Below are 20,970 nucleotides of genomic sequence, written 5' to 3'. Positions count from 1 at the left end.
TAAAGTCTAGCAGTTCAAGTGGACCTTGCTTTCGAGAAAGGTTTTAAACACATCAGAGAGATGATGACATGAAGTCTTGTTCTCGCTTTGCTGTCTTTCAACAAGGTGTTTGAGGTTGATTCATATACTTCACATGTGGGTGCTGGTGCAATCCTAAGTCGCGAGGGACACCCTATTACTTACTTCAACGAGAAGTTGAATGACGCATGCTGTCTTTACTCAACATATGATGTGGAACTCTATGTCATTGTTTAAGCTTTGAGATATTGGAGGCACTATCTCATCCATCGTGAGTTCATATTTTATTTTAATTATGAGACTCTTAAGGACCTCAATTCTCGGAGTAAGATCAAGCCTCTACACACCAAATGGGTTGTGTTCCTTCAGAGCACAAGTTCTGGCTCTGGCATCAATATGAGTCACATTGTGTAGTAGATGTATTGTGCCGACAGTTAGCCTTGTCGGGCACTCTTTCTATCGAAGTTGTGGGGTTCAACTTCATTAAAGGCCTTTTGTAAAGATGAACCTAATTTTAAAGATGTTATGTGACAATGTGATGGGGCGAATGACCCGATAATGTTTTTTTTTTTTAAATATTAATATATTGAAGGAAGGAACCGAGAAGGTTCACAAAATACAAAGAAAAGGAAACAGAAAAATACAATTTACGGAGGGAGATAATCAAAGCACTCTAAACTAGCCCTGCTAACCCCAAATTTGGCAAAGGAATCAGATTCGCCATTTGTCGATCTCCGAATATGTGAGAAAACTGCAGCAGAATCAGAGATCTCATCCATAAGACTGAGGAATCTCCACGGCGGCGGAGCAAAACCTGAAAGCCACTTTACCACATTTGCCGAGTCCCCTTCTACTATCACCTTGTCCAGGATGAGTTTATCTAAATGTAATATTCCGGAATAATCCGCTTTTACTTCCGCTTCAGAAGAATCGCTTATACCGATTGGACCGGAAAAAGCCCAAACCACTTCACCTCTATCATTCCTAAAAAGACCACCAATTCCAGCTGCACCCGGATTCCCAAAAGAAGCACCATCAAAATTAAGCTTGAAGAAACCCACGGGAGGAAGAGCCCAATTTTGAATCACCTTAGATTTGGAAGACGCCTCATTGCAGATGATCTGCCAACCCTCCCACAAATCATAGGCAGAAACCGTACAGAAGAGAGCTTTTCGCCCAGTGAATAGCTAGGGCAATAATCTTCAAATATCGACCATAGGAAGATTTTGCCTTCCCATTAAAGATTCTCTAGTTACGCTATTTCCAAATGGACCACTAGACTGCCAATAAACAAAATTTCCAAAGAACCTTGCCTTTTTTCTTCCAAGGAACAAAATCTCATCTTTCAAGAACTTGAACAGTAGAATACAGAAAAACCCACTGAATACCGAATCTCACCAAAATCAAACTCTAAACTTCGCGAACATAACTACAATGAATAAATATATGATCAATTGATTCTCCATCCTTTAAGCATAAAGAACAATGATCAACTAGCCACGTACCTCTTTTTCTTAAGAATTCAATAGTCTGAATGTGACAGCAACTACCACCCAAAGAAACTTACTCTTGGAGGGCAATAGAAATTCCTAACCTTAGCCGATAAGGATTCCTTAGAGCCAATAGCACCCCGATCATAAAATGACTTAACCGAGAAGAATCCGGACGAACCCAACATCCAAATTCTTTTATCCGTACCAGACTTCTTTATAAAGCAATTTTCAATTAAATCAAATAATGAAGAGAGAGAAGATAATTCCCTTTCGAAAAAATTCCTGCGAAATTTTGGACACCACACCACTTTCTGATCCACTCTTTCAAAGCAGTCGCAGACAAGAACATTCTTTTCTGCAGCTACAATAAAAAGATCAGGGTAAATAATATTCAGAGGGTCCTTTGAACACCAAGCATCAATCCAAAATCTGATCCGATTTCCGGAGTAGACTTTGAAGCAACACCCTTTTCTGAATTCATGGCTCAAAATAATAATATCCCTCCAGGTAGTTGTACCTTTCTTTTCAAGCCAGTCATCTGACTCCCAATTTCCGGAAAGAAAACCATATTTACGCCCAATAACTCTCACCCAAAAAGCAGACCTCTCTTCTCCAAATCTCCACAACCATTTGCTCATGAGAGCGAGGTTGAATTGCTTAATTCTGTGAATACCTAGGCCTCCATTTTTACGAGGAAGGCAAACTTTATCCCATTTTACTAAAGCAATTCTGCCCCGATGATTTGATCTGCCCCAAAAGAATCTACGTTGGATTTTCTCAATCCTCAAAACCACACTAGCCGGGCACCTGAATGAAATTAAACTGGGATGTTCGCAAGAACCGATTTAATCAGAGTTAATCTTCCCCCCCTTGAAACTAATTTTCTCTTCCAAGTTTCCAATCTCCTCTCAATTCTATCCACAATTGGATCCCAAAGACTTTTTTTTGGTCTTCCAACTCCCAAAGGCAGACCAAGATAAGAAGATGGGAAAGAATCTACCTTGCACCCCAGGCTTTCTGCAAACAAACCTATTTCTGCAGAAGAAATATTAATAGCAAAGATTCTGGACTTTAACAGATTTGACCTCTGCCCTGTTATCAGTTCATAGCATCTTAGGATCGCCTTGAGGTTTAAAAGATTGTTGTTCTTCGGCACACAGAAAAGCAAGGTGTCATCTGCAAATTGCAAAATAGACACTTTCACTTTATTCTTACCACCTTCAAAACCTGCAATTTATCTCTTCTCGCAACCTTTCTGGATCAATTTATTGAGAGTTTCTGCGACTAGAGCAAAAAGAAAAGGAGATAGTGGATCACCTTGCTTGAGGCCTCTGGATGATTTAAAAAAACCTTTAGGAGAACCATTAACCAATATAGAGAACCAAGCCGAAGACACACAATTTCGGATCCAACCTCTCCAAATACTCCTGAAACCCATTCTCCCAAGGATATAATCTAAACAATCCCATTCAACTTTGTGATATGCCTTCTCCATATCCAACTTACAAACCACTCCCTTTCCACCACTTCTCGAAAAGTAATTGATTGCTTCGTTCGCGATCAGGGAACAATCAAGGATTTGTCTGTTGCTTACAAAACCGCTTTGACTATCGGACACCACCCTAGGAAGAACAACTTTTAAACGATCAGCCAAAACTTTGGCTAAAAGTTTGTATAAGCAACCCACCAAACTAATAGATCTGAAATCTGAAACTTTCGAAGCACCCCCTACTTTAGGAATCAAGGCAATGAAAGAGGCACCTGATCCTTTATCAAGAGAAAGACCTCTATGAAAATCCTTGAAAAATCGAAGGACGTCGGATTTGACATAAGACCAACAAGATTGGAAAAAAGCTAGGGCGCCCTTTTATATTTTCAAATTTCTTATCGTCGCGGTCGACCGGCCACATGGCGGTCGTCTGGCGAGGCTAACCTGTTAGCTCAAAAATTCGGCTCAAAAATCTATCCCGGTCGACCGACCCACGGCGGTCGCCCGCCCAAACCCATGACGGATTGTTCCTGGATGTCCAGGGACACCTCCACGGTCGCCCGGCTTGACTCGGTTGACCGGCCCGCCAATATTCGGCAAGTGCTGGATTTCCAGCTACCTTGCCGCGGTCGCCCGGGGGACCTCCGGTCGACCCGCCCTAGTTAAAATTCCATTTTTACTTTAAAGCTTAGGGGCTTTTGGGCTATTGTCTTTGGGACAAAGTCCTAGGTTTTCAAACACATTTTATGGTGTGTTAATGGTTTTCAAAGATGTAAAAAGTTAAGTATAAAAACCATTTGAAAACCTTTTGAAAGTGCATTTTTACATAAAATCAAGGGGACTCCAAATACATTCTAAAAATAAGAACCTTGAGTCTTCTTGGAATGTCTTGGCTCCTTTGCACTTTCTTGGACTTCTTCGGCTTGAGAGTGAACTTCTTGACCTTGTTTGGCTCTTGTGACTTGTCCTTCAATCTTCAATGCATGTTGAGGTACATGAGGTGTCACCATGGCATGTTCAACTCTAAGCTCCTTCTTGACACTTATTTATGGAACTTATGGGATCTTCATGATGAGCTTCTTGATTTGAACATCTTCAAATGAGGATGCCTTCATTGTAGGTGCAAGCTCTTGGTTCCTTTACTCCTCGATTCACAAGCCATGTGTTGTGAAGAGTTGTGTAATGGCGATTATGACATGAAATTCCTGTACTCAGCACAACACCTCAAAGCAACACATCAGTCTATAAATGCTAATCAATTTAGTTTGCTATCATCAAAACAAGAAGGTAAGGTGAATGATTAACCTATGGGAACCCTTGGGCTTACAAAATGCAATGGGAATATTGAATTGGATAAGTGAACCCACATGGGATGAATTTGGGTGGGACCAATGCCCACACGCCCCATGTGGTGTGCCATTATCAATTTGGAATTCAAATAAGATTTGAATTCTTATTGCTTGATTTGTTTTGACTAATTAAAGCAACACATGTGATGATATAGGAATCATGGTTTTAAAGTTCAGCCGAAATCCGAAATTTTAGACCGAAATTTTGGATTTCGGTGGAGACCGAAACTGAAATTTGGCGAAATCCGGAATTTTCGACTTTACCAAATTTCAGAATTTCGGGAATTTCGGTCCTAAATTTCGAGAAAATGTAATTTAAAAAAAAAAGAAATGTTACCAAATTTCGGTTCGAAATTTTGAAATGAATTAAATATTCTTTTTTTAGTTTTACCAAATTTCGGCCCAAAATTTCGGATTTCGCCAAAATTTCGGATTTTGGTGGGGTCTGAAATAGGTACCGAAACCGAAATTTAAAACTTTGATAAGAATGAGAAAGAAGGAAACATTGAATAAACAAAATTGGAAACAGAGAACACCACACAAGGCAACCCAAGGTTGCTTGGGCATTAAGCAATCCACCTTGGGATGCCCCATGTGGGTTTCCAATTGTGGGGTGGCTTGTTTCCCCAATTGGAGCTTCCAATTGTGACTAGTTTCCTTAGTTTTTGGGATTTCTCTAGAAATTTTGGATTGTGCCATATAGAAATTGAAAACTCTATAAATACAAGACATATTGCTGGAGTTTTCTACAGCTCTTCCATAATTCCATGTGCTGGGAATTGGTAGAGACACCCCAAAAGTCTTTCTTTTCTTCTTCTCTCAATTCCATCAACTAGTTGTCTTTTGAAGGTCAAAGACAATCATCCAACTAAGCTCCATTGATCTAAACATATATTCTCATATTATAATGTGATTTAGATCAGATTATTAAGTCAACAAAGAGTTGTACACAAGATCCTTTGCGCAACAAAAGAAATCATTCGATTCAACTTACGGTTTCGCGTCGATTAGATCGCCGACAAATTTTCGAGAAGTAGATCAAGCGGACGAGTTCTTTTCTACAGCAACTAAAGGTATTTATATTTGAGTTTATTAAATCACAATAAAATCAATTAGTCCATAGGAATCTTGAGTTAGAGCAATTTTTTTTTTCTACACAGTTTATTCTTCCGCTATGCGTAGCGATTTTGCTATGTTTTTTTTAACCTTTCTAACATGTATGTATCTATGTATGTATATGGAGAGGCTGAGCCTGATTGAAGAACATGAGATTCTCAGGAGGGAGGAAATCTAGTGGCAACAAAAGTCTAGGGCTGTTTGGTTAAAGGAAGGTGATAAAAATAAATTTTTTCCATCGAATGACGAACATTAGGAGGAGGGTTAATGCTATAAATTGTATTAAAGAAGGCGAGGAACTAGTGGAGAACGTGGATGAAATTAAGGATAGGATTATACGATACTATTCCTCTCTGTACACTAAAATCATCGATTGGCGTTCGAAAATTAATGGTTTACAATTCCAAACCATTAGTCTGGTTTAGAGAAGCTCCTTGGATCGAGATTTCTCGGAAGATGAGGTGGCAAATGCCATCTTCTCGATGAAAAAAGATAAAGCATCTGAGCCATATGGTTTTCCTATGTCCTTCTTCCAGAACTACTGGAGTATTGTCAAGGATGCTGTGATGGATTTCATCTTCGAATTTCAGGAAAGGGGGCATTCTTAGTGAAGCGGCCAAGGCAACTTTTATTTCTCCTATCCCAAAGAAGGAAGGGATCATTGGTATAAAAGACTTTCGTCCGATTAGCCTAATCTATAGTGTATCAAAGATCATTTCAAAAGTCCTTGCAACGAGATTAAAGGGTGTAATGGGTGGTGTAATATCGCAATTTCAAGGAGCTTTTGTTGATTCGTGAAAGATTTTTGATGGGGTGTTAATTTCAAATGAGGTGGTGGATTCTGTTAAAAGAGATGGTAAGGCTGGCTGGTGCTCAAAGTTGACATTGAGAAGGCCTATGATCATATTGACTGGGCGGTGTTAGAAGATATGCAACAATGCATGGGTTTTGGGCAAAGATGGAGGAAATGGACTAATGCTGTGGTATCTTCCAATATCTTCTCGATTCCAATTAATGGCTTGGCGGAAGAATATTTCAAAAGCTTTAGGGGCTTGCGCCAAGGGGATCCCTTGGCTCCCTATCTGTTCATATTGTTGGTAGAAGCCCTGAGCTTAATGCTTATAAAGGCAAAAAATTTGGGGTTCATTCAAGGTCTGAAAACCGGTGTGGATGGAGAAGCAATCACTTGCAATTTGCGGATGATTCCTTGGTTTTCATTAAAAATGAGGAATCCTCTGTTGCTAATGTGAGATGCATCTTTAGATGGTTTGAAATGGTATCAGGGCTGAAAATCAACTTCCACAAAAGCATGCTGACGGGAATTAATGTGGACCAGGATTTAGTCAGGAGTTATGCTATGGCAATAGGTTGTGAAGTGGGTACCCTACCTATTACTTATCTTGGTTTACCTTTGGGTTTTGGAATCCCGTCAGCATCTCAGTGGGACCCAGTCATAGAAAGAATTGAACGGAAGTTAGCAACTTGGAAGAGAAGATATATCTCATTGGGCGGAAGGATTACATTGATTAAAGCTACCTTAGCAAAAATGCTAGTATACTTCAGGTCGCTCTACAAAATCCCAATAAAGGTGGCTTTGGGAATTGAAAAGCTCCAGAGGGATTTCTTATAGGAAGGGGATGGTAATACTAAGAAGTTGAAACATTTAATGAATTGGAAGGTGTCTAAACTAAAGAAGAATGGAGGCCTTGGAATTGACAAGATTAAAGCTCGTAACACGTCCTTATTGGGCAAATGGTTGTGGCGATATGTGAATGAAAAATCTGCACTTTGGCATAAAGTAATTGGGAGGCAAGGTTTTAAATCTCAGTGTCAGTTTCGGGCCGAAATTTCGACCGAAATCATGTAAAAATATGATTATGATTTCGTTTTTTTTTCTTAATTTCGACCGAACTGTGTAAAATTTCAGCGATTTCGGTTGAAATTTCAGCTATTTCGGTGTAAATTTCATAAATTTCGGTTGAAATTTCAGTTATTTCTGTGTAAGTTTCACAAATTTCGGTGGAAATTTTGTCAAAAGTCCAAAAATGAAATTTCGGTTTTGACGACATTTCGGAATTTCATTGAAATTTCGGTAAAATTTTGGCGAAATCTTGTAAAGAAACGACTTCATGTGAATTTCGTTTGGTTTGTGCCGAAACTGAAATATTTCGGCTGAAACGAAACGTTTCGGCCAAAATTTAAGACTGTTGGGAGGAAATATGGAATGGAGTGGGGAGAGTGGAATGCTAAATCCCCGGGCCTAGGTAAGGGATCAGGGGCCTGGAGATCCATTTGCTCAGTAAAGGAAGATTTTGAAGCTCTAATGCGTTATAAGGTGGGGAAAGGACATGAAATTAGATTCTCGCGAGACTTATGGAGTGGCGATAAATTACTATGTGAATCCTACCTGAGACTTTTCAGGGTAGCATTGAATACTAAAGCGTCGGTGGCGGATTACTTGGTAAGAGACAATGATATGGGACGGGGCTTTTGGGATTTAAGACTGGGAAGGGATTTGAAGGATGAAGAAATCTCGGATCTTCAATTGCTTCGCACAATTAAATTCCATGTACTGCTCAAACTTTAAAGATGATGAGAGGATATAGACCTCGGAACCGGATGGGGACTTCTCTGCTAGGTCATTCTTTGCCTCTATTAACAGTGGTCATGCCTCCTCAAGTAGCAAAGTCTGGAAATCCTTGGCACCATTAGGAGTGATGGCTTTTGCATGGACAGTGGTTCATAAGAGTATTAACACTTGTGATCAGCTTAAATAAAGAAAGATCCAATTAGCCAGTAGATGTATCTTGTGCCCGGAGGCAGAAGAGACCTTAGACCACCAGATGTTACATTGTCCTTTTTCATTTAGATTATGGACTAAGGCGTTTCAAACTTTTGGAATGTCATGGGTTTGTCCAAAATCTGTCAGGAGAGTACTTCTCAATTGGAGTACAGGTCCCTTTGGTGATTTAGGGATGACGCTATGGAAAACTATCCCATACTCCATTATCTGGAACATTTGGAAAGAGTGTAATAGACGGATATTTGAAAACCATCCCACACAAGGGCGGCCCAGTGCACGAGGCTCCCATCATTGCGGGGTCTGGGGAGGGCTAGATGTACGCAGCCGTACCCCTGCTTTGCAGAGAGGCTGTTTCCGTGACTCGAATCCGTGACCACCAGGTCACAATGGAGCAACCTTACCGTTGTGCCAAGGCTCGCCCTCTCTCTACACACACACACACACACACACACACACATATATATATATATATATATATATATATATATATATATATATATGAGAAATTAAATGGTGACCGACCGAGTGGAAACAAGGGCGGTGAGAGAGAGAAAACTCCCCACCCTTGATGTTTGATTCAACAAAAAGTCAAAAAAGGGGGCTTTTGTTGGATCAAAAATCAAGGGTGGGGGTTTTTCTCTCTCCGACCTTTACATGTAAAGGTCGGCCACCATATAAAATCTCTCTCTCTCAATCTCTCTCTCTCTCTCTCTCTCTATATATATATATATATATATATATATATATATATATATATTCTCAAGGCTCTCTAAGGTATGAATCCTATGGTGTGCCATTCAGTTGCGTCTAGTTCTACCCATATTGAAACAGATATATCTGTTCTACATATCAACAACAGCAAGAAACAACACGCATGTGTTCTTGTGTCACAGGTGAGAACCATTATTATGCCCTGCCTCGTTAGGTGACTAGCAAAATGAAATGGTTCATCCTAGAATTCTCTTTGTTCTTCTTGAGGTCACATACCCTGAGAGAATGATCCTTGATTGGGGTGGGAGCATGCATGGTGATGGACAATGAGACATGTTGGTCGGGAATATGCAGTGCCCACATAACAAGCTGAGCAAGGTTCTAAAGTTCTTAAAATGAGAATCTTTTGGAAAGATAGTATTGTGCAAAATTGATTTGGAGCAATTGTATTATTCAATTACAGTTGCGAATCATATCCACTGTAGATTCTAAAGCATCCTTAATGCAACCTATATCTTGGTAACTGTAGGTTTGTCTTAGAATGACGCTTGACATTTATGGATTTGGGCGGCCTTCATTTGCTCTGTTCGAGATGTTAGCACCATATGCACATCACTAGTTGATTTAACAATTGGGTTAGGTCTTACAGTTTTGGTGTTTTTATTATGGTGTAGTGGCATTCTTTGTTTGGCCTTGATTAGCTTTATGTAACTTTCTGGTGGAACTTTGCATGATTACGTTATTCTTACATATTCCTTCATTTCCTAAATTTGCTACTTGCAAATATGCTTTTACATTCCATCATCAATGTAGAGCATGGTTTTAAATTTCGGTTTTGGTTCCGGTTTCGGACCCCACCGAAATCGAAATTTCGACCGAAATCTGATGAAACAATAAAAACCCTATTTTATTTTATACCAAATTTCGGACGAAATTTCGGTAAAATATTAAATTAATTAAAAAAAAAACAGTTTTTGGGGGAAATTTCGGGGAAAAATGAAATTTCGACCGAAATTTCGGACGAAATAAAATACCATTTCGGGTATTAGTGATTTCGGTGTCGGTCGATTTCGGTCTGAAATTTCGGATTTCGGTCGAAATTTAAAACCATGATGTAGAGGACTTTGATATTGCATTCACTTTTGAGAAACTCAAAACTTGGGTTTTGAGTAATTGATAAGGTGTGAGACAAGTTCACTTGCTGGTGGACTTGACCGCGTCACAAAGGCACTGTAAGCCCAAGGGTTCCCATGGGTTAATCATTCACCTTACCTTCTTGTTTTGATGATTAGCAAACTCAAATTGATTAGCATTTATGGTCTAATGTGTTGCTTTGAGGTGTTGTGTTGTATAAAGGATTTTCATGTCATAATAGCCATTACACAACTCTTCTCAACACATAGCTTGTGGATCAAGAAAGCAAGGAACCAAGAGCTTGCACCTACATTGGAAGCATCCTCATTTGAAAATGTTCAAGTCAAGAAGCTCAACATGAAGATCCTACAAATTCTCATCAAGTGTCAAGAAGGAGCTTGAAGATGAACTTGCAATGGTGAATCCTCATGCACCTCTCAACATGCGTTGAAGATTGGAGGAAGTCACAAGAGCCAAGACAACGTTCAAGATGTTCACTCAAGCCGAAGAAGTCCAAGGAAGTGCAAAGAGCAAAGACATTCCAAGAAGACTCAATGGTATTCACTTTAGAATGTAGTTTGGAGTCCTCTTGATTTTATGTTTAAATGCACTTTCAATAGGTTTTCAAATGGTTTTCATACTTAAGTTTTTATATCTTTGAAAACCACACACCCAAATATGTGTTTGAAAACCTAGGACTAAAGCCCAAAGACCATGGCCCAAAGCCCCTGGATTTTAAAGTTAAAAATGGAATTTTACTCAGGGCCGGTCAAGCGGGCTATGCCGGGCGACCGCGGGATGCTACCTAGAATTCCAGGACATCTCGAATTTTATCGGGCTGGTCGACCGGGCTAATCCGGTCGACCGTGGATTTGTTTTCTGGAAATCCAGAAAACATCCCGGTTGGGCTTGTCGGACGACCGCGATAGTTCGGTCGACCGTGATAGTGTTTTTGAGCCGAATTTTTATTCAAACAGATTGCCCTCGCTGGGCGACCGCGCCGGTATGAAATTTGAAATTCATAAAGAGAGCCCGACAAGGGCGGGCGACCGCCATGCCTCGGTCTACCTGGAAATAGAGCCGTTGGGGCTTGCGCATGTTGACTTTTTCAACCCTGTATTTACAATTTTACCCCCAAACGGTCATATTTCCTTGTGGGCTATATAAACACTATCTAAACCTTTCTAAATAACCTTTTGAAAGATCAAATCTTATCTCCTTGAACTTAAAACTTTTATATGAAAGGTTAAATCTCTTTTAACTTGTATTTTTACATTCTTTCAAGAGGATCTCCATAAGCTTTACATTTGCATTCATTCCTTGGAGAGATTGTGAGCTATACAAAGTTTGTAATCCGCCTATTAAGAGGCAAAGAGAGTTCTTCATTTTATTCTTGAGGGTCTCCGATTTGGCCCGTTAACAAAGGTAAATCATTTGTAAGATGAAGGGTTCCTCGTAAGGCTTCGTGAAGAAAGGGTTGGTGCCCTTTGGAGTTCGAAGGAGAAGTTGAATGTAAGGCTTGGTGATTCGCCATTGAAGAATCCCAATCTTAGCGGAGCATCCAAGGAGGAATACTTGGAAGAGTGGAGTAGGTCTTGTGATAGACCGAACCACTATAAAAATCGTGTGTTCCTTGTGATAGCTTGTGATTGCTTTCTCCTTCTCTTTGTGGTTGGTGATTGGTAATCTCTAACCCTATTTGTGTTTATGTTTTAACTTAACAAGGGTTAGTGAATGTATGCTAAAGTAAGATCTAAACCCTAGCTTTCATCATCCTAATTATTTGAACAAGGGTTAGACCATATTTGCTTGATTAGAAAATTAATTTTATTAATCCACCTAATTGAGCCAAGAATTTTTAATTAGCCAATTCACCCCCCCTCTTGGGTTGTCACACCTGTATTTTAGGCACTTTTGATGAACCAAATATTTCGAAAGTGGGCAAGGAAAAAAAAATCGAAAGTAGGCAAGACCTTGTTTGACTCGTGACTAAGTTCGTCAAGTCATTGTACAGTTGGCCATATCTTGGTGAATGAACTGAGATGGGATCATCTTATTACTCAGTTGGATGCTGAGCTTGGACAAGAAAAGGTAAGCTCCTATCTTGTTTTTGAATGATAGAAAGGTGAGCTCCTGTCCAAGCTGACTTCCTGAATTTCTAAGTATGGTTTGCATGTTTTTGAAAGAGACCATCTATAACGTGAAATAAGAACTAAGAGGTGCGCCATATATATATATATATATATATATATATATATCGAAATTTTCATTTGATTGACTCCTTGCACAGGATTCCCAGTTTATAATATCATTCTTTACTTAGAGTTTTTCCACTTCTAGAGTTCTGTACTGATTGTTTTGTGGGGTTCTACGAATCTATACTAAGAAGGGTGTGAGAGGGAAGAAGCATTGTCTAAAAACACAGATGCAGCGCAGAACGTGGCCAAGAAAATATCGACTCAGCACGACGCGGTTGAGTACACGGTTGATTCGGCTGAGTATTCGGTTGACGCTTCGGGAGAGTCAAAGGAGTTTTTATTGACTGTGTAGGGCAAAACGCGGAACGCGGTCATGGTAAAATGGAGTCGACTTGGAGGAGTCTAAGATGACGTGGGGAGTTTTAAACTATGCTAAGAAGGGCTAAATGTAGTAAGGAGGAGCGCGATTATGGAGCAGAAAGCTAACTTAAACTTACTTGAGAGTGGCATTAATGGGGTGTGAGAGGGGAGCGACTATGCCTGACTAATTTAGGTCAAATCGGATATGTAATTATTGGAATAATTGTTGGAGACTCAAATGATGGATATGCAAGCATGATAACTTATATGCTGTTCTATATCTCCATGAATCTAGGAACTTTTGCTCGCATTGTCTTATTTGGTCTACGTACCAGAACTGATAACATTCGAGATTGCGCGCGCTGCTCGCTGAGTGGCCTTTCTCCGCGCTTCTATCGAGTGAAGCACCGAGCCTACGCTTCTCAGGAATGCACCCTTTAGGCTAGTTCCTGATTCAGTCAATTCAAACAAGCTAAGAGCAGACCTGAATTCTTTTGATTAATATTTTACCATTTATTTGCCTATTTCATTTCTATAGTAGAATGCTTCTGAAACTCTGTTTCTCCTGTAGTATTTATGGATTTCTTCTTCCATCTTACTTTCAGGAAGGGGTTTTTCATTACGGCGCTGGTTACTGGTGGAGCTGGTTTTCTAAGTGCTATTGCCCCAAATTATATTTCATTGGTTATTCTTCGTTGTTTGGTTGGTGTTGGGTTGGGAGGTGGCCATGTGCTTGCATCATGGTTCTTAGAGTTTATTCCTGCTCCAAACAGAGGCATTTGGATGGTAGTTTTTCAGGCTTTCTGGACTATTGGCACAATTTTGGAGGCTTCACTGGCATGGGTATGTCCATTTATCATACCACAATCTGCACTCTTCTTGCGTGTAGATACTACTTTACCTTTCTTCTTTTCTTTTTTCAAGTAAGCTATTTTAAGAGCAGGAATATAAAAAATAAGATATTTCTTGTTTTGAAAAACCTTTGCATTGTAATTTTAAATTTCATCTATGGGGTTAATTCACTATCTTTGTAGACTTTAGATGTAGATTCATATAACCTCTTTACTATAATGATTCGTCATAACTTATTCATTACCATTAGATGCACCTGATTACTTGTATCCAATTTACTCTACTTTTTCAACAACTTTAAGGTTTGCATAATTGCTATGATTTGGCGGACACTTTGAATTTATTGCTGATACACGTGTCGTGTCGTGTCCACACGTGTCGACACTCTTATAGACACTTCTAAGTGTACTACTAGAAGTGTCAGTAACTTTGTATGTATGTTCGTTTATGAGTGCCACTATTTCTAGATTTTTAGGGGATTCCATGTCAGATACCTCATATCCTTATCGAAACTCGGCACACAAATCTATGTCCACAAACCATGTCAGATACCTCATATCCTTATTGAAACGGAGTGTCCCCATTTCTAAATTTTAGGAGTTTGCCGTGTCCGTGTCGACACGCGACACTCGTGTCCGTGTCCACAAATCATAGCATAATTGCCATTTGCCATAAGGCCCACGACTACATAAATTTTGGATATTTTCAGGAATCGTCTTCTTTCGCGCATCTGTTTTGGTTGTTTATAGGTTATTTCTAAAAGAAATGCTGATAGAAATGGTGCTAGTGAGATCTTTTATCATTCTCCAGACCTTCCATGCACATGAGATGTAATTGTAAACATTGATCTTGTGGGCTACTGTGAGATTATTCAGGGTGTCTAGTCTCACTCTCAATGGAAAATTTATCTACCTGATCAAGGACTGGAAACTTCAATGGTTAATAATTTCTGGAACAGCTAAAGACAGCCTTGATAAAAGGGTTCACTGGTCACGTGGTGAGCCACAAGATCAGCACTTCTGATCATCATTCATACGTGCCACATGTGCAACAGCTGGAAAGTGGTAAAGATTATAATCTTCCTGAATGATACCAGCAGTGCTTATAAAGATCCATTGGATTTTGCAATTTGTCACATTGAAGTATAGAAAGAGTTTCAGTTTTGGAAGGTTGCTTCAATTCTGATTTGATCCAGCCCACTGATTAGTTGATTTAGTTTTGTTGGAGAGACTCAATTGGTTTAGGATTTATTTCAATTTTTAGTTGCATTTTAGTAGGATTTATAGCTATTTTAGGATGCATATATATCCTAGATGTGGGGCCGTCGACATCACCTATGGCCCACTTTTATTCCCCTTTTATTTTCCCTGTTATCCACATCCCACACCATGGCCCACATCCACTTAAAGCCCACTTAATACCTCTTTATTTCTTATTGGTTCTTATATGAGAGGCCTCCACTTTTTTACGTAAAGCCCCTTAAGAACCCTTCTTTTTTTTCATTGTAACCCTCTTAGGGGACAACCCATGGTCTCTTTATAAATACCCCTTACCCTCCCCTCCTCCACCCTAATGGACGATTTGGAGAAAGCCCAAGGAGCCCACAATAAGGTAGTCTGATGTAATCCATCCTCAAAGACATGCTATTTTATCCACATTCCATTTTTTTAATTTCTATTTTTGTATTGACAATTTCTATTTTCGTAAAATCCCTACCAAGTTGAAGGGAAAGTTTTATAAGACAGCTGTGAGGCCAGCCATGCTGTACAGCTCAGAATGTTGGGCTACCAAGAAGCAGCATGTGCATAAGATGATTGTAGCGGAGATGCGAATGCTTAGATGGATGTGCGGCCACACAAGGTTAGATAGAATTAAAAATGAAGACATTCGTAAAAAGGTGGGGGTGGCACCAATTGAGGAGAAGATGAGAGAGCGCCGCTTAAGATGGTTTGGACACATCCAACGTAGGCCTTTGGATGCTCCAGTGAGAAGAGGCGACTCGTGCCAAGTTGATGGAGTAAAAAGAGGTAGGGGCAGACCGAAAACAACTTGGGTAGAAACAGTGAGGAAAGACTTGATAGCTAGGAACATTACAGAGAACATGACCTTGGATAGGATAGAATGGAAGAAAATGATTCACGTAGACGAACCGATCTAGAGCCAGGATTGGAGCCGAGTAGATTCCTTTCACCTTCTTCGTGAAATTTTTCTAAAGGATTCATTTAGCTGACCCAACCTAGTTTTGGACAAAGGCTTTGTTGAGTTGAGTTGAGATGTGTGGGTTGTCCACATCCCCTAGGGTCCACATTATCTCATCATATTCTATCCTCATATTTGACCATAATACCTTCGCATTTTATTCATGAAATGGGTTGGATTGGTATTATTCTAGATATGGCAAGCTCGTGCAGGGCAGAAACCTTTTCTGTACTTGAAATTCCAGAGAAGTGATAAAATTCGAGAGTCTTCACCAAGTCCATTAAGAGTGATCATGACAAGGGCAGAATCAGCCACTCCTTTCTTAATGAGAGTCGGTATTTTTGTGTGTGTGTGTGTGTGTGTGTGTGTGTGTGTGTGTGTGTGTGTGTGTCTGTGGGTGGCGTGGGGATTGCATATTCTCCAAATATTGGGGTTTCTCCAATGTTCTTGATTCTCTCATGTAAGATTAAGTGAAAGACTGCACTGGCCCCTCCCTAACAACCAGTAAGATATAAAGGGACTTAAGTCATTAATGAATGCCTTAATTGCACCTACTTCAAGATAAGAGAAAGGCTACTTCCTCAAGATAGGCCTTCTTCCATCCTTCTCTCCCTCTCTTCTGTCTTTCTCTCTCCACCTTTTTCTTTCTCCTCTCCTTTTCTTTCCTCTCTCATCTCTTTCTTCTTTCTCCTCATCTTTTCTCTCTATTCTTTTCTTTGCCTACCATCCAACAGTTTTCTCCCCTCATTTAACTGTGCGACTAGGCATCACATCGTGATTGCCCAATCCATTCTTCCCTTTGTTAGCTATCCGTCATTGCCCCTTTCTCCTATTTCCCTCTTCCTCGTTATCCTTTACTATTATTGGGATTGTTGCAGCCATCTACTGGTTCATCATCTCCCAACAGTCCCCCATCTTCCCTGTTCTTCGCTCCTCCATTCTCACCTTTCTCTTTACCATTATTCGGCTGATAACCATGTTGGTTACCGGCTTTTATCTTGCTGCCACTTCATATTTTTACAGAGATATCGCTATCCGGGCTGTGCCCTAGTTTGGTGGAAACAAAAGCAAACCAGGAGAGTTCAACGAGGTAAGCCCAAGATAGAGAGTTGGGCTAAATTGAAGGGAAAAATGAAAAGCAAAAACCTTCCAGCTGACTTTAGGGCCAATCTATACCAGAGATTTCTAGTGCCTTCAATTAGGTGCAAAATATGTGAGAATATACAGAAGAATTCCACCTTCTGAGAGTCCGTAATGACATTGTTGAGGATAATGATCAAGCTACTGCTCGATATATTCATGGGTTTCGATAACAGATTCTAGAGTACATTGCTTACGGCGGACGATGCATTTCGACTGGCATTGAAAGCCGAGAAGCTAACCCAGTGATCTCAAAGGCGAGACGAGGAACAATCCCCTCCTACCTCATCCAATAGAGGGGCCATGGTCAATCGACCCTTATCGACTTTTCCACCTAAGAGTACGGTCACGAGACAATCTATTGGCGAATCCAATGCGGGATGTGGGCATCATCTTGCACTACACCATTGCCAAAGCTTGAAGAACAATCATGGACAATGTCAAGGACCTGGACCTAAAAGGAAGACATTTATTCATAGAAGATGTCAATTAGAAGAGCTCAAACTCAAGTTCCTACTAGCAAAGGCAAAAGTTTAAGTTCAAGATCAAAATGAAGGCCCATATCAAAGAGCATGATCAAGGAATCTAGCCGAAGCAAATGCAAGTAATTGAAGACCAAAGAAGCAAGGGTTAAAGTTCCATGGAATGCTTGAGTTTGAAAAAAGCTGAAGCTAGGCAAAATTCATGAAGATTCAAACTTGAAGGCAAAGTGTGTGTGTGTGGGTGCGTGGGTGGGGGGCAAGGGGGGGGGAGGTTTAGAATGTACATCCTGACTCTCTAGTCTTTCTCCAACATTAAGGCACTCAAAAGACCTGCGGGTCCAAAATAGCTTCTTCAAAATAGGTGTTCGAAGTTTTTGATCCTCAGTCAGTGGGTATGGAGGAGGATTGCAGGGCTATTAGAACCCCGAGAAGAAGTACCCCAAATCTCCACTTCCTTCACCGGAAAGACATCGGCAAACTGTTCGTCGGCCGGAGGACTTTCTCTCTGATCAAATTCTGGGCCGAAGGAGACGAGGGAAGACACCGGAACTTGGATTGGCATGTTCCGGCGACTCAACGATTGCTGGAAAGATGACCATTGGCCCCGCTGCCATGTGGCAGCCTCGTGTCCCGAAAACGGGCGACACTGGTCCCAAGACTCAAAATTGGATCCAGAGGGAGATTTCAAACTTCAAATTTCAAAAGCCTCTGATAAGCCCACCTCAAGTGGTCACTAGACCGTACGTCATTGCTAAAACATGTGATGACTCAATGAGTAATGTAAAGGGACCAAAAAAGACCCACTTGCCCTTCCACTCGCCAAGTTTACAGGAAAAGGTCGCCCAGGCTCTACGAGTCCTAAAACAAGGGTCGAAACAATCTGGAACTTCAGGAGTAATCGCAAAGGAATGAAACCTCCAGTGGAGTGTGGAAAAAAAAGGGACGATTCTTAGTCAAGCCCTTGGGGAGGGACTCTTTAAGGAGGTTCTTGGGAGAAAAGATAACCAATCTAAGATCCCTTGTTACGAAGACAGGTTGATCACACCATGGAAATTGAACAATGCTGTTTTCAGCTTTGGGGAGGCGGGCCCTCCTCACACAAACCACTGTCAATGAGGAGTCCTCGTCTGAGAGGACTGAGAAGCTGTTGGGAGACCCAATCCCCGCTCCCAATGAAGCTAAGTTTTTGGAATATTAGGGGAGTAAGGGAAGATAGGAAGACATAGGCGGTGAAGGATTTTATTTATCAAAGAAGGCTATACTTGGTGTCTGTCATTGAATCCAAGCTAATAGGGGTAACAGACACCATCATGAATAAGACATGAGGCAGAAATCAACGAGAATGGGTCGTAAAAGATGCAGTGGGTACAACAGGAGGGATTATTGTAATCTAGAAAGAAGGAAGATTCCATCGGGAGGAAGTTCGCATGGGGAGGTTCTCGATTTCGATCATCTTCTCCTCTTTTGATTGGAATGAAAAATTGATGCTTACGGTTATTTATGGACCAGTCAGGGCCTCAGAGAGACGAGAACTATGGTGTGACTTGATGAGTATTCGAGAAGCTTGGCAGGGTGCGTGGATCCTCGGTGGTGACTTTAACACGATCCATTTCCCCTCAGAAAAGAACACACACCAGAATCACAATTAGCATGAGAAATTTCTCAAACTTTATCCAAGACCATGAATTGATAGATCTCCCACTAAATGGAGCAAGGTTTACCTGGTCAAATAATCAGGATCGGCTGATAATGAGCATAATCGACCGGGTTCTTATCACATGAGAATGGGAGGAGTGCTTCCCTCTAATTTCTCAGAAGGCGCTCCCAAGGTTTGTGTTTGATCACAACGCGGTTATACTGGAAATCTCTAACTTCTCTAGGGGACCCCGGCCGTTTAGGTTTGATTTGGACGTATTGGAGATAATGGGTTTTGAAGACAAGGTCAAGCAGTGGTGGGAAGAAATCGAAATCAGAGGCTGGAAAAGATATATCCTCTGCCAAAAATTGAAGGGGCTAAAACTGAAAATTAAAGAATGGCAAAAGATCGTCGATGAAGAAACTAAACAAAGGAGGAGATCTCTAACAATTTGGTCATCTTAGAAAGCAGAGAGGGGGACAGCCCGTTATTAATGGAGGAAAAAATGGATCGTCGAAAACTCCTGGAGGAAAATGAGGCTATATTACTAAGAGGAGATCCGGTGGTGGCAAAAATCCCGAGCCTTGTGGCTTAAAGCTGGGGATATGAACTCGAATTTTTTTCATAGTATTGCAAACTCACGAAGGCGAATCAACTCAATCAACTGCTTGAAGGATGGGGATTCAATAATCGAAGACCAAACTCTCATCAAAGCAAAAATTGTGGAATATTACTCGATGTTATATTCTAGGTCTTCGGAGTGGCGACCAAAGCTGGTGGGAGTTCAATTCAAAAGTATTACTCCTGATCATAGACTAATGCTGGATCAGAATTTTTCCGAAGAGGAGGTTGAACAGACCATTCTCTCAATGGCCGGGGATAAGGCTCCGGGTTCGGATGGCTTTACAATGGCCTTCTTTCAACAATTTTGGAGCATACTAAAGGGAGACATTATGGCTTTCTTCCAAGAATTCCAGCAAAGGGAAATCATCAGCGAGGCAGCAAAAGCAACCTTCATTGCTTTAATCCCTAAAAAAGGAGTTATTGGGATTAAGGATTTCCGACCTATTTGTCTGATGCATAGCATCCCCAAAATCATAGCTAAGCTACTAGCAAGAAGAGTGAAAAATACCATAGGGGGTATCATATCCCAGTTCCAAGGAGCTTTCGTTGAATCAAGGCAAATCTTGGATGGGGTCCTCATTGCCAATGAACTGATTGACTCGGTGAAGAGAAGTGGACGCTTGGGCCTAGTGTTTAAGATAGACATTGAGAAAGCCTATGATCATGTAGACTGGGACGTCCTTGATTTTATACAAGAAAGGATGGGCTTTGGTCCATGTTAAAGTATAAAAGATAAATACTGCCTTTCTCCAATAGCTTAAGCTTTTGGAGAAGTTGGTAAGTTAACATGGTATCAAAGCCAAAGGTCTCGAGATCAAACGTCCCGGATAGCAAAAATCCACGTGTGATGGTCGACCTAAAGTGGGACCACATGTGCCACGTGTTTGCCAAGTGGGCCACACGTGCGGGGGAGTGTTAAAGTATAAAAGATAAATACTGCCTTTCTCCAATAGCTTAAGCTTTTGGAGAAGTTGGTAAGTTAACAGTCCAAAATGGAAGATGTGGGTCAAGTCACTCATATCATTTAACTCTTTCTCGGTAATCATTAATGGTTCAGCGGAGGGCTTTTTCAAGGCATCAAGGGGTATCCGCCTGGGGATCCTTTAGCTCCATACCCCTATTTATAATGGTGGTGGAGGCCCTCAGTCAGATGATGACGAAAGCAAATAGATTGGGCCTGATTCGTGGGCTGCAAGTTGGACCTTTTGTTGAAGAAATCACTCTCCTCCAATTTGCGGACGATACGCTAGTGTTCTTGCAAAATAACTCCCAAGCCATCCCTAACACCATGAAGATATTTAAATGGTTTGTGGTCAGCTCTGGCCTTAAAATTAACTTCAGCAAAAGCATGCTCTTGGGAATCAAC

At 40.8% G+C, this 20,970-nt stretch overlaps 1 protein-coding gene across 1 annotated transcript in view; it reads left to right on the top strand.

Moving 5' to 3' along the window:
* NIAP (Major facilitator superfamily protein) overlaps nt 1-20,970 on the top strand; it is a 48,815-nt gene that overhangs the window by 13,005 nt on the left and 14,840 nt on the right. The window contains exon 3 of the mRNA XM_077366364.1: nt 13,277-13,514. Coding sequence (XP_077222479.1) covers nt 13,277-13,514 — 238 coding nt within the window. The remainder of the gene's footprint in view (nt 1-13,276; nt 13,515-20,970) is intronic.

The sequence above is a fragment of the Tasmannia lanceolata genome, unplaced genomic scaffold, assembly GCF_043159265.1.
Source record: "Tasmannia lanceolata isolate RefF3 unplaced genomic scaffold, GAP_Taslan_0.1 ptg000023l, whole genome shotgun sequence".
Classification (NCBI taxonomy): domain Eukaryota; kingdom Viridiplantae; phylum Streptophyta; class Magnoliopsida; order Canellales; family Winteraceae; genus Tasmannia; species Tasmannia lanceolata.
This window is presented reverse-complemented; position numbering and strand designations above follow the sequence as displayed.